The 9,163-nt window shown below is 37.9% G+C and overlaps 1 protein-coding gene across 8 annotated transcripts in view; it reads left to right on the top strand.

Annotated features, from left to right (window-relative positions):
- The window catches only part of ZMYM4 (zinc finger, MYM-type 4), a 118,721-nt gene that overhangs the window by 85,779 nt on the left and 23,779 nt on the right, over nucleotides 1-9,163 (top strand). For 6 of the 8 annotated variants that reach the window (XR_001516145.1, XM_015572843.1, XM_015572841.1 and 3 more), the window contains 5 exons: nucleotides 2,192-2,310; nucleotides 3,062-3,230; nucleotides 6,334-6,594; nucleotides 8,229-8,282; nucleotides 8,690-8,869. Coding sequence is in view for 7 of the 8 variants with exons in the window: in XM_015572843.1 (XP_015428329.1) it covers nucleotides 2,192-2,310; nucleotides 3,062-3,230; nucleotides 6,334-6,594; nucleotides 8,229-8,282; nucleotides 8,690-8,869 (783 nt within the window). In the remaining variant the exon portion in view is untranslated. The remainder of the gene's footprint in view (nucleotides 1-2,191; nucleotides 2,311-3,061; nucleotides 3,231-6,333; nucleotides 6,595-8,228; nucleotides 8,283-8,689; nucleotides 8,870-9,163) is intronic. The other 2 variants (XM_015572844.1, XM_015572846.1) reach the window with 1 other exon arrangement.

The raw sequence follows: 9,163 nt of genomic DNA, 5'->3' as shown, positions 1-9,163 counted from the left end.
CTCTGTCACTGAAGCAAGCAAGCCTCATGTTAGTTTCAAGCTGCCTGGCTGCCGGCCGCCATCTTGGCTGGCAGTTAATTTGCATATCGCCCTGATTAGCCAATGGGAAGGGTAGCAGTCGTACGCCAATTACCATGTTTCTCTTTTATTAGATAGGATACTTATTTTGTATTATGTACCTTGGTTATCAGACATCTCTATTCTGGTAACTCTTTTTTTAAAATTATTCTGGTAACTCTTTTTACATCCACTGCACCATGATAAAGCTGATCCTGTATTATTTCCTACTTCTAACCCTAGTTGAATTGTCAGCTTTTCACTTTTTGTGAATAGCATGATTTTTCTCCTACATTAATGATTTTATAGTTATCTAGAATATTTTTCTGGCTCAAAGAAAGGACTCTTTAAATACTCATCAAATAATTGAATGAATCCTCCATCCTTCCCACTTTTCCCTGCTCATATTTAAGTTAGTTTCCAAGGTCTGTTTCATCTTTGTAATACTTTAGCATATGTATACATATAAAAGGCTAACATACAAAGTGTCCCCCCAAGAGTTCAGGAGACCAGGAGTTCGATCGCTCACTATGACATGCACAGACCATGAGGGGGTGGCGCGGAATGAAGGAAGGCCCCAGTTGGCAGCCGGCAGCTGGAAGAAAGGCCCTGGCCAGCAGCTGGAAGGCCCCGATAGGCCCTGATCACCCGCCAGGCCTAGGGACCTACCCATGCACAAAAGGTGCATAGGGCCTCTAGTCATATATCTATATCTATATCTATATATATCTATATCTATATCTATATCTATATCTATATCTATCTATATCTATATCTATATCTATATCTATATCTATATCTATATCTATATCTATAGGTATAGATATATATGTTTTTTGTAGGTGGTATTGTCACCCTAATTCAGGCCTTCATCATGTTAGCTCTACATATTGTAATTGTCTCCTACATTTACACTTTATGTAATTTTATTCTGTGCATTGCTGGCAGCCAAATTAATCTCTTTAATGCTATTTTTGTCACATTACTTTGTATTAAAGGATCTGTAATTGCTCCCCACTACTACTAGAAATGATTTCACAAAAATGGTCATTCTACTTATTCAGTCTGCTTTTTAACATAATCTACTTACTCGTTTTAACAGCTATTCATACCCCTCATCTGTGATCACTGTTCCCATCCTTCCCTTTATTCATCCACATTATATCTTTCATTAATTTTATCATTGTATCATTGATAATCATTGTATTGCTCACTTTTTTGTTAGTGCTATACTCAAACTTTTCTTTGCTACTTTAGTTATTTCTCCTTTTTGTTTTTAGAATATATTTTTATTGATTTCAGAGAGGGAGAGGGAGAAAGATAGAAATATCAATAATGAGAGTGATTCATTTATCGGCTGCCTCCTGTGTTGTAATGTACCCCGTGAATCACACAAAGGACACCCCAATCAAGAAGTCGAATAAGGAGTCATTTATTCGAAAGCCAGTGAGGGGGCATTAGCTCTCCAAATCTTGCAGCCCCGAGTGACTACAGTAGCAAGCTTATAAAGACAAAAGCCACATCCTGATAGATGTTGGAATTTGGAGCTGTCTTGCGAAAGCACATTGTACAGAAGCAGAATTGAGCAAAGTTAATAATCTCTAAAGGTCATCTACAGTCCCAATTCCTGGAGCCACTGAGTCAACGGGAAGCAGTCTTGTGGTTTTGGCCCTCAGGCACAGAAGAATAACCTTTGTGATATGGGCTGGCAACATAATTGGGTGATTTATGTTGAGTTTCTAGGTCTCAATCTGGAAACTGAGGTAACTACCCTGTTATTTAAGCAAGCATATGTTTACAGAAGCCAGAATAGCTGGGTTAAAATTTAAATAGCAATTTCTACCCAAGATTGAGGTTACTATGCTTCACCTGCACTCTCCACACTGGGTATCGAGTCCACAATCTGGGCATGTGCCCTTGACTGGAATTGAACCTGGGACCCTTCAGTCTGCATGTCAACACTTTATCCATTGAGCCAAAACCAGCTAGGGATTTCTCCTTTTTATGAACTCTTAGTATTACAGATTATATTTCTCTTGAACTATAAATCTCTATATATTTTTAAAAAATATTTATTGAATATTTATAAAATGTTGTTTCTAACCCTTTTTGTTTTTGTGCTTTTTTTCATCAGAAAACACACTAAGCCCATCCCAGGTCATTATGGTGCCAGTTCCTGTACCAGTGTTTGTGCCCATACCTCTTCATCTGTATACTCAGTATGCACCAGTCCCATTTGGAATTCCAGTTCCAGTGAGTAATCATATAGATGCTACGATTAAGTTAGTACACATTTTCCTCTAATAAAATTTTAACAATTCCATAAAAAACTTTTCACTTGTTGGTAAAACACACCTGACTCTGGTTAGCTATTATTGTATGACTGCATTATTTAATGTGGAGTATATAAAGGACTGCTTCTATTTGTACCTTACCGTGTCAGAGAAGGCTATAAGGTAGCTTTTTTTATTGTTTCATACAACTAAATACTGATGTTTAATGCAGTTTTTAGTGTTAATGATTTGACAAAGCCATAAATCTCAGAAAAAGATCAGAAATTGTGTGTCAGAACACTAGATTCTAGAAAGGTTGAAAAGATGAATGTGATTTATATGATTCTTACTTTTTATTAAAGAAAAAGGTATTGATTTTGTTATTAGAAATGTAGTTTTCCTCAGTATTGAATTTTTAAGGGAAACAGTTGTGTGAGAATATTAAGCAAGAAATATAATCAAAAGCAAAACAAAGGTGTGTTAGACAATTATCCATTTGGTGTATTCAGACACACATTTTGTTGAGTTTGCAGAAAAGCTCTTACTAAATTTTGATTTAAATGGCTGTATTCTTATTTTAAAAAACCCTAGCAATAGTACTTTAATTATCAGCAATAGAAAAATATCTTGAATTTGTTTATTATTTTAATATTTATATGATCTCATAAATAATACCTTTGATGATGAACCTGTTGCTCAAGAAACTCTTCAGTCCATCCTTGGTCTTTTAGATGCCTGTCCCTATGCTTATTCCATCCTCGACGGATAATGAAGATAAAGCCACTGAGAGTATTGAAGACCTTAATGAAAAGCTTCCTTCACATCCATTTGAAGCCGATCTCCTTGAGATGGCAGAAATGATTGTAGAAGATGAAGAGAAGAAGACTCTATCTCAGGGAGGTTGGTATAATTTTAAAGTAAAGAAAGAAAAAAATACCCCTACACATTTTCCTGTAACAAGTAATTTTAGAGATGCGGCAGTCAAGGTGTTTCTAAACGCTTTATTGTGTTAAATACCAAGTCTGTGGGTTTGTTAACCTTTTTGATATCTCTGAAAATTCTCACTTTTTAAGGAAGGAAACTAAGTGCTGATATTCAATGCAGTTTTTAGTGTTAATTATTCCAGAAAACCATAAATCTGAGTTTCATGATCATTTCCTGATTTTATCCCTGTATTGAAATCATGGTCCTCAGATAAGAATTCCTACCTATATGTATAAAAGCCAAGCAACTGGAATCACCGGTTTCTATGACATGCACTGTGACCGGCCAACCGGCCCGATGAGACAACCGGCCCGATGAGAGTGAGGCTGGTGGCTTACCTCCCGTGTCCCCGCTCCCTTCTCCCCTCCTGCCCACCGCGGCCCACCCCGATCAAGGCCAGCACAGCCAGCCAGACCCTACCTGTTCAGGAATTCATGCACCAGGCCTCTAGTTGTGTAATAACTAGCATGTTAGTAGCAGAATGGAAAACTATTGGCTCAAGTAATTGATTGATAAATCTCATTCTGGGTGTAGAATAATGGTAACAATAGTTAACATTTATATGCTTACCATAGTCTAGGCATTGTCCCACATTCACTATGTACGTCACCCCGTTTAATGTCACAGCAACCCTATTGGGGAGTTACTGTTTACTTCAGATTCTTCAGTTGAAAATAGGATATTTTACTTGCCTAGGTTACACAGTCAGGAAGTAAATGACACAAGAGTTGAATCCATATCTGACTCCAAAGCAAATGATATGTGATATTAACCAGAACTCAGTAATATAGACTCCTGAAAGGTTTTTAGCCTTAATTAGCAGCTCCTGGGTTTTGGATATAAGAAGCGATCTATATATAAAAAGGGCTAAGTGTCCATCCTTCCCTCCAACCAGTATCTATGACGCGCACTGACCACTTAAAAATAAGGGGCAAACGATCAACGCAGGAGCTGCCATCATGTGCACTGGCCAATTAAAAATAAACGGCTCCCTAGCCGGTTTGACTCAGTGGATAGAGCATCAACCTATGGACTGAAGAGTCCCAGGTTCGATTCCAGTCAAGAGCACATGCCTTGGTTGCAGGCTTGATGCAATGTGCAGGAGGCATCCAATTAATGATTACCTCTCATCATTGATGTTTCTATCTCTCTCTTCCTCTCCCTTCCTCTCTGAAATCAATAAAAATATATTAAAAAAAAAATGGCACCAAGGACCTGGCACCGACAAACCAACACTCTGCTTTCCTAAGTGGGACACAGGCTCTGCCACCACTCTGGAGTGACACCCCACTGAATCGCAGCCAATGCTGCCATGGTGTAAAATGCGGCTCACAGTTCAGCTCAGCCCAGCCCAGAAACGGTCGCTGTGGACGTCGGGTAATGATGTCACGTAGCAACGCCCGGCTTCTTTTCCCTAGTGATGACTAGCCTCTTTGTAGTTTCTTCAGCCCAGGAACCCGACTTGCTTTATAGCCAGGTGCAAACATTTCGCACTTTAACCAAATGTCTGTGAAGCGTTTTCCCATGCCTCATCTCATCTGATCCTCACAGAAGTCCTGGAGTAGGTAGATAGGAGACTCGGTAGAATCCTAGTCTTTTCATTAGCCGGAAAACGGAGATTTAGAAAGCTTAGAAACTTGACCTGACTGAGAAGAAGTAAGAAATGGTAGAACTTGAAACTGACTTCAGGTTTTCTCACTGCAGAGAATATAGTCAAACACTGCTACAATTAAATATTTTGCCCTCTATTGTAGATCTGCATAATCTACAATAATAACAATTTAACCCGGCCTGTGCACGGATTAATGCACATTGGAAGGAAATTAATTAGAAGAACTATTTTAATATCTCTATTCACCCTTTCTCTATAATAGAAGTGTCAACCAAATTCACAATCGACAATAACAAGATCAAAACACACATGTGTGATTGCCACCAGCAAGAGCTTTATATGTATGCGCATGCACAAGTAAACAGCCTTTTATAGATCTAGAATAAACTTGCTTAATTAGACCTGCTTTCTGATTTAGCTAAACTTTTTCCAGCCCAGTGAAGCACCCCAACTTCTCTTTCAGGTAGTTGTCAACAACACAGCAGTAAATACCAACATGAAGGAGATTATTATTGTAGTTCACGCAGGGAGAACAAAGGGTAAAATATTTAACTGCAGCAGTGTTTGACGATATACTGTGCAGGGAGAAAACCTGAAGTTATTTTCAAGGCCCAGCATTTCTCACTTCTTTTCAGTTGGGTCAAGTTTCTAAATCTGTTTTCCAGCTAATGAAAAGAAAATGGGATTCCACTGAGTCTCCTATCTACCTACTCCAGGACTTCTGTGAGGATCAGATCATACGAGGCACGGGAAAACGCTTCACAGACATTTGGTTAAAGTGCGAAATGTTTGCACCTGGCTATAAAGCAAGTCGGGTTCTTGTGCTGAAGAAACTGCAAGGAGGCTAGTCATTGCTAGGGAGAGGAAGTCGGGTGTTGCTAAATGACATTACCTGGATGGACACTTAGCCTATTAGCCTTTAATATATAAAACCTAATATGCTAATTGTCTCTCCGACCATTCGACCCATTTCTATGATGCACATTAACCTTCAACTGGTAGCTTAGCCTACTGCTGGGATCCAGCCATTCAGGACTGGGTGAGACGGGCTGGATACTCCCTGGAGCCCTCCCGTGGTTCCTCCCAGCCGGACAACCTCCCATGGTCTCTCCCCTGCCCCTATTGTGCACCAGTGGGGTCACTCGGGCTGGCCTGCGCCCTCTCGCAATCTGGGATCCCCCGGGGGGGTGTCGGAGAGCTGGTTTCCGCCTGATCCCCATAGGCCAGGCTGAAGTACCCCACCAGTGCATGAATTTGTGCACTGGGCCTCTAGTTTAGATATAAAAGGCTGAGTTAACTCACGCATGCACGATACATATAAAGCTCTCGCTGGCACCAATCGCACACGTGTGTTTTGATCTGTCATTGTCGATCATAAATTTGGTTGTTTTTGTTGACATTCTGAAGCCGAAAGAAAACGGCATCGTCAACAGTATATGTCTGAAGACCAACTATTGCCACAACGTACCTCTGAAGCCGAAAGAAGACGGTGTCGTCGACAGAATATGTCTGAAGAACAACAATTGGTACAACGTATCCCTGATGCTGAAAGAAAGCGACGTCATCGACAGAATATGTCTGAAGAACAACTATTGGCACAACGTACTGCTGAAGCTGAAAGAAGCCGGCGTCGTTGGCAGAAAATGTCTGAAGAACAGTCATCGACAAGTACTTATTTATTAAAATATTTATTAAGATATTAAAATATTTCTTCTAATTAATTTCCTTTCAATGTGCACCAATCTGTGCACCAGCCACTAGTATAATGATAAAAGAGAGATAAAATGGTGTATAAGATAGTTGAAATACATCAGTGAATTTTCACAAAGGCCTTTTAGTATATCACTGATGAGCCAAAAAATCATTCTTTTCTGACAAGTTTTTTTTTTCAGTGACAGTTTTTACAAAGCTATCTGGGATTTGATTTTACATAAGAAATGCTAGATAATTTTTTGAACACTGTAGCATTTGAAAAACAGTTAAGTTTTCTGTCGTGTTGCCAGTAAGTTTTTAAGGCATATATGTTCTGAGTGATGAGTAAAAAGCATATTTGTTAATTCCAGTGTTTCTGGTCTCATTTTGTTCTTTAGTGTATGGTCTCATAATTCTAACCCATTTATATATGAATTTTAATGTCTGAGAATATTGTCCCTATGCTTATCTTGTAACTTTCTGATATTATATTTACTTTTGAAGTTCAAGCAATACCTGATGGTAAACCTCAATTTAAATTGGCTTCTACATTCATGTTAACAGTTAACATTTATCAAGTGCTTCCTCTGTACAAATGTAGTGTGACTTTGCCTTAGCCTACAATTGGAATGAGACAGAAGAACTTTCAAAACTAAGTTCAAGACAGATAGTTGTAATCACTATAGTGTAAGTAAAATAAAATAGTTTAAAAACATAAAGGAGGGAAAAATGAATTTCAACTGAAGGGATCTGGATAACTTATCTTTGATTTCAGGGAAAGAAGTAATTTTCCTGGGTCTTTAAAAAAATAGTTTTTACTACTTTGAATCCTTAAGCTTCTTTTATTTTTTAAAAAAATGTTTTTATTGATTTTAGAGAGGAGGGGAGAGGAAGAGAAAGAAAGATCAATGTGAAAGAGAAATATTGATTGGCTGCCTCCTGTACTCCCCTACCGGGGATCAAGCCTGAAACCTGGGCATGTGCTCTGACTTGGAATCACACTACCAACCTTTTGGTGCATGAGATGATATTCAACCAACTGAACCACACTGGCCAGGGCTAGCTTCTTACTTTTAAAGTAGTTTATAATTGATAGAACTGTGTTCTGTTTAGTTCCATGTGTAGGCTGCTCATGTAACTTATGTTCTAATTCTATTGGTTTTCCAATGCAGTGTTATAGCATATTATATTTTAGAGGTTAAAGCATATTATGTTATAGCATATTATACTTTAGAAAGGAATTTAAACAGATTTGTCAAATCTGTGAATATGTTGTGTGTGTGTGTGTGTGTGTGTGTGTGTGTGTGTGTGTTGTGGGTGGGGAAGAATTCCAGGTAGCACATGAGAGCAAAATGCAAAATAAAGTGTCTCTTGTCATGACTTCTTTCATACTGCTACCTAAAAGTTTAACTGCTGTTATAAGTCATAATTTAACTTCATTTACTATGCATGCCTACTTTTATTAATGAAACATTCTTTCTGCATGTGAAGGCTATTTCCTTAGAACTCTCTCTTGTGATTCATGTATGTAGTACCGTCATTTTATTTTGATGCAGTTTGCTTTGTGTGTACATATAAATTATTTATTATGTGCTTTTCTTTTTCTTTAGGATCCCAAACTTCTGAACAAGAACTCTTTCTAGACACAAAGATATTTGAAAAAGGTTTGTAATTGTAAATATATTTTGGATCTTAGAATCATGTACTGTCCTGTTAATAATACAAACCCGTAAATTATTAGCATCCTCGGATTAAATATTTGAAATTTTTGCTATTTTAGGGGTACTGGGTGTTTATGATTGTGTGCTAATTTGTAATGAGAATAATAAAAGCTACCTCAAATATTGTTTTGTTTTTCCCCCCCAAATATTGATTTTAAGGATTGAGATAAAGCTTTAAACTGTTTACCAAGAATATGAATCCAGTTCTGTGAGACTGGTAAATAAGTTAAATGTACCTGGGTAATTGTTCCTCAACCATATCTGTTTTTGGTATTTAGGGGTTTCAGGAAGGTTTCTGGCTACGTTAACAGTCTATCTTATTTTGAAGCTGTGCTTTCTATCTATCTCAGACCAAGGAAGCACATACAGTGGTGACCTGGAATCAGAGGCAGTATCTACTCCACATAGCTGGGAGGAAGAGTTGAATCATTATGCCTTAAAGTCAAATGCCGTGCAAGAGGCTGATTCAGAATTGAAGCAGTTCTCAAAAGGGGAAACTGAACAGGATCTGGAAGCAGACTTTCCATCAGGTTTGTGCAATGTAACTTTTCCACTGAAAGTCTTTTATTTTAGAAGATTGGTAAAACACCAAATTGACATTATGAAGCAATTTTGTGTAATAATAATCTAGTGCACACGTGGTCATTGCCTTTGAAGGTGTTAATTTGTACCATGTTGTTCTTAGAAGAAGTTAATTTGTGTGTGTTTTTAAGCTTTCCCACAGTAACCATAAAGTTAGTTTTCTTGGTTGTTTATGAACTCCTAATTTAAATGCAATATCCTTTTTTTCTCTTAAGTATATATGTCAATTTTTTTAAATATAT

Source organism: Myotis davidii, unplaced genomic scaffold (assembly GCF_000327345.1).
Source record: "Myotis davidii unplaced genomic scaffold, ASM32734v1 scaffold88, whole genome shotgun sequence".
In the NCBI taxonomy this organism is placed as follows: Eukaryota; Metazoa; Chordata; class Mammalia; order Chiroptera; family Vespertilionidae; genus Myotis; species Myotis davidii.
Note: the sequence above shows the minus strand (reverse complement) of the source record. Positions and strands in the feature narration are given on the sequence as shown.